We start from the raw sequence: 2208 nt of genomic DNA, 5'->3' as shown, positions 1-2208 counted from the left end.
GCATCTTACATAATAATTTTTAACAAACAGCACCGAGAACATTGAAGTGGTTCTTTATAGAATTAATCACTGTGGCATAGAAAAGGAGAAAAATTGTGGATGAAAAGAACAAATATTGGTATACTGCAATTCATTCCTGTTACTGAAAATCATGATGGCATGGAAAATAATTTCCATTACATACCAATAATTATTACTAATGAATATCAGTATTAACTATTTTCTCTAGTACATGTAGATAAGCTGTGACAAGCTACATTGTACAACATTTATCTATGTTTTGTTAACTTATGCTATACTTCAGCATGTAAAATGATTATGTAGGTCAAGGGGCAGTTTTTCTTCTCTATACAGAGCTACTTAGTGATATTCATCTTCCTCATATCTGACACTACTATAGCACCCAGACTATGTAGACCTGTAGTCTAATCTTGCATAGCAAAACCTATATTTCTATGTATTTAAAATTTGAACCCAAGTATATTTGAAATATTTGTTAAAACAATAAAAACAGAAAAGACACTATAGAGTAATACAGCTGTAGGAGTCACTGGAGATACTTAGAACATCATCTTACAGATGGCTTCTTTTCACTATTATTGTTTTTTTATGTTCTATCTTGTAAGTAAATGTGTCAACACAGATAGCAATCTCACATTTGTATACAGGATGGAAAATTTACCAAACTAAGATTTTCCTAAAATGTATTCATGTTACCTTATTTTATAAGGATCCAATACACTCTTATAATTGTTAGTATTTTTTAAGTGACTTCATAACAAGAGTGGATAAGAAGTAATAAATAAAATAGAGGTTTTTTGGATCTACTCATGAATCTTCATATTTTTTCTATTTTTTTTACATTCCCAAGCCAGAATAGAGGTGTGTGAGTGTGCACACTTGTGTCTTTGTTTAAAATATAATCATGAATTGCCATGCCAGATCAGAATAACAGTCCATCTAGCCCAGTCTCCTGCCTCTTACAGAGGCCAGTGCCAGCTGCTTCATAGAAAGGTGAAAGAACTGCATAACAACTATTAAATAAATTGTAGACAAAGGAAATTTCTACAACCCATTCATAAAGGTTGGATTCTGTGCTTTAAAATAAATAAGTAAAGGCCAGAAAACACCAAGGTGTTTGTTTCTACTAAACCAGTCTTAGTAAATCACATCAATTTTTCAGGCGTGCACACTAGAATGTGAGGGAAAACTGCCTTCTTCAAAAGCCTGGGAAACCTGCAAGGAGATTCTACAACTGACTAAACTGGATCTTTCTGCGGAGGGCAACAGTGCTCCAGCAGACAACAAGAAAGAACAGGATGAGAACCATTTGCTAGTGAAGAAGTATGGTGGCTTCATGAAAAGGTACGGTGGCTTCATGAAGAAAATGGACGAGCTTTACCATGTAGAACCAGAGGAGGAAACCACTGGAGGAGAGATTCTTGCTAAGCGGTATGGAGGATTCATGAAGAAAGACTCAGATGATGACACCCTGGCTAATTCTTCCGATCTGCTGAAGGAGCTTCTGGGAACAGGAGACAACAATGAAGCTGGACATTATCGAGAGATAAATGAGAATGATGGGGAGGTCAGCAAAAGATATGGTGGCTTCATGAGAAGCATAAAGCGCAGTCCAGAACTAGAAGATGAAGCCAAAGAGTTGCAAAAGAGATACGGTGGCTTTATGAGAAGAGTAGGTAGGCCAGAATGGTGGCTAGACTACCAGAAACGATATGGTGGATTTCTTAAGCGCTTCACTGATTCTGTTCTGCCTTCAGAAGAAGATGGGGAAAGTTATTCCAAAGAGGTTCCAGAGATGGAAAAGAGATATGGTGGATTTATGAGATTTTAACACCCTCCCCTTTTATCCCTTTTGTCCCAAATGAGAGAGACTGCCTCATTGGTCATAATTTATTGTAATGTGTTGCTTGTACTGTACAGTTTTTTACTGTCCTAGTTAATGATGCAATCTGCAATCTGTTGTTTCAGGTTCCGTGTTCTTTTAAATCAATAAGTAGGTTCTGTTTTAGTCCAATTTAAATCTATATTGTAGTTTTCATGCCAAAAATATTTTGGTTACCTTTATCCCTTTTCTTTAAACAGAACAACACATCTTCAGTAAAATTGCTTAACTGTACATATAATAAATTCTTCATCTTAACTGCATAACGTATTGTGAAGTGTCTGTTACTTCTTTACTGTTCATTC

The 2208-nt window shown here is 35.6% G+C and overlaps 1 protein-coding gene across 1 annotated transcript; it reads left to right on the top strand.

Moving 5' to 3' along the window:
• Positions 1 to 710: 710 nt before the first annotated feature.
• PENK (proenkephalin) lies at positions 711 to 1942 on the top strand. Its single transcript, XM_019527619.1, has one exon. The coding sequence runs from the start codon at positions 1358 to 1360 to the stop codon at positions 1850 to 1852; it is 495 nt and encodes a 164-aa protein (XP_019383164.1). The 5' UTR covers positions 711 to 1357; the 3' UTR covers positions 1853 to 1942.
• The last annotated feature ends 266 nt before the right edge of the window (positions 1943 to 2208 follow it).

Source organism: Gavialis gangeticus, unplaced genomic scaffold (genome assembly GCF_001723915.1).
Source record: "Gavialis gangeticus isolate Ggan-Ray unplaced genomic scaffold, GavGan_comp1, whole genome shotgun sequence".
Classification (NCBI taxonomy): Eukaryota; Metazoa; Chordata; order Crocodylia; family Gavialidae; genus Gavialis; species Gavialis gangeticus.
The sequence above is the reverse complement of the archived record's forward strand: the minus strand, read 5'-3'. Positions and strand labels throughout refer to the sequence as shown.

Bases quoted from the DNA above. Each gene is read 5' to 3' on its own strand.
- PENK (XM_019527619.1), top strand. From the start codon at position 1,358: ATGAAAAGGTACGGTGGCTTCATGAAGAAAATGGACGAGCTTTACCAT.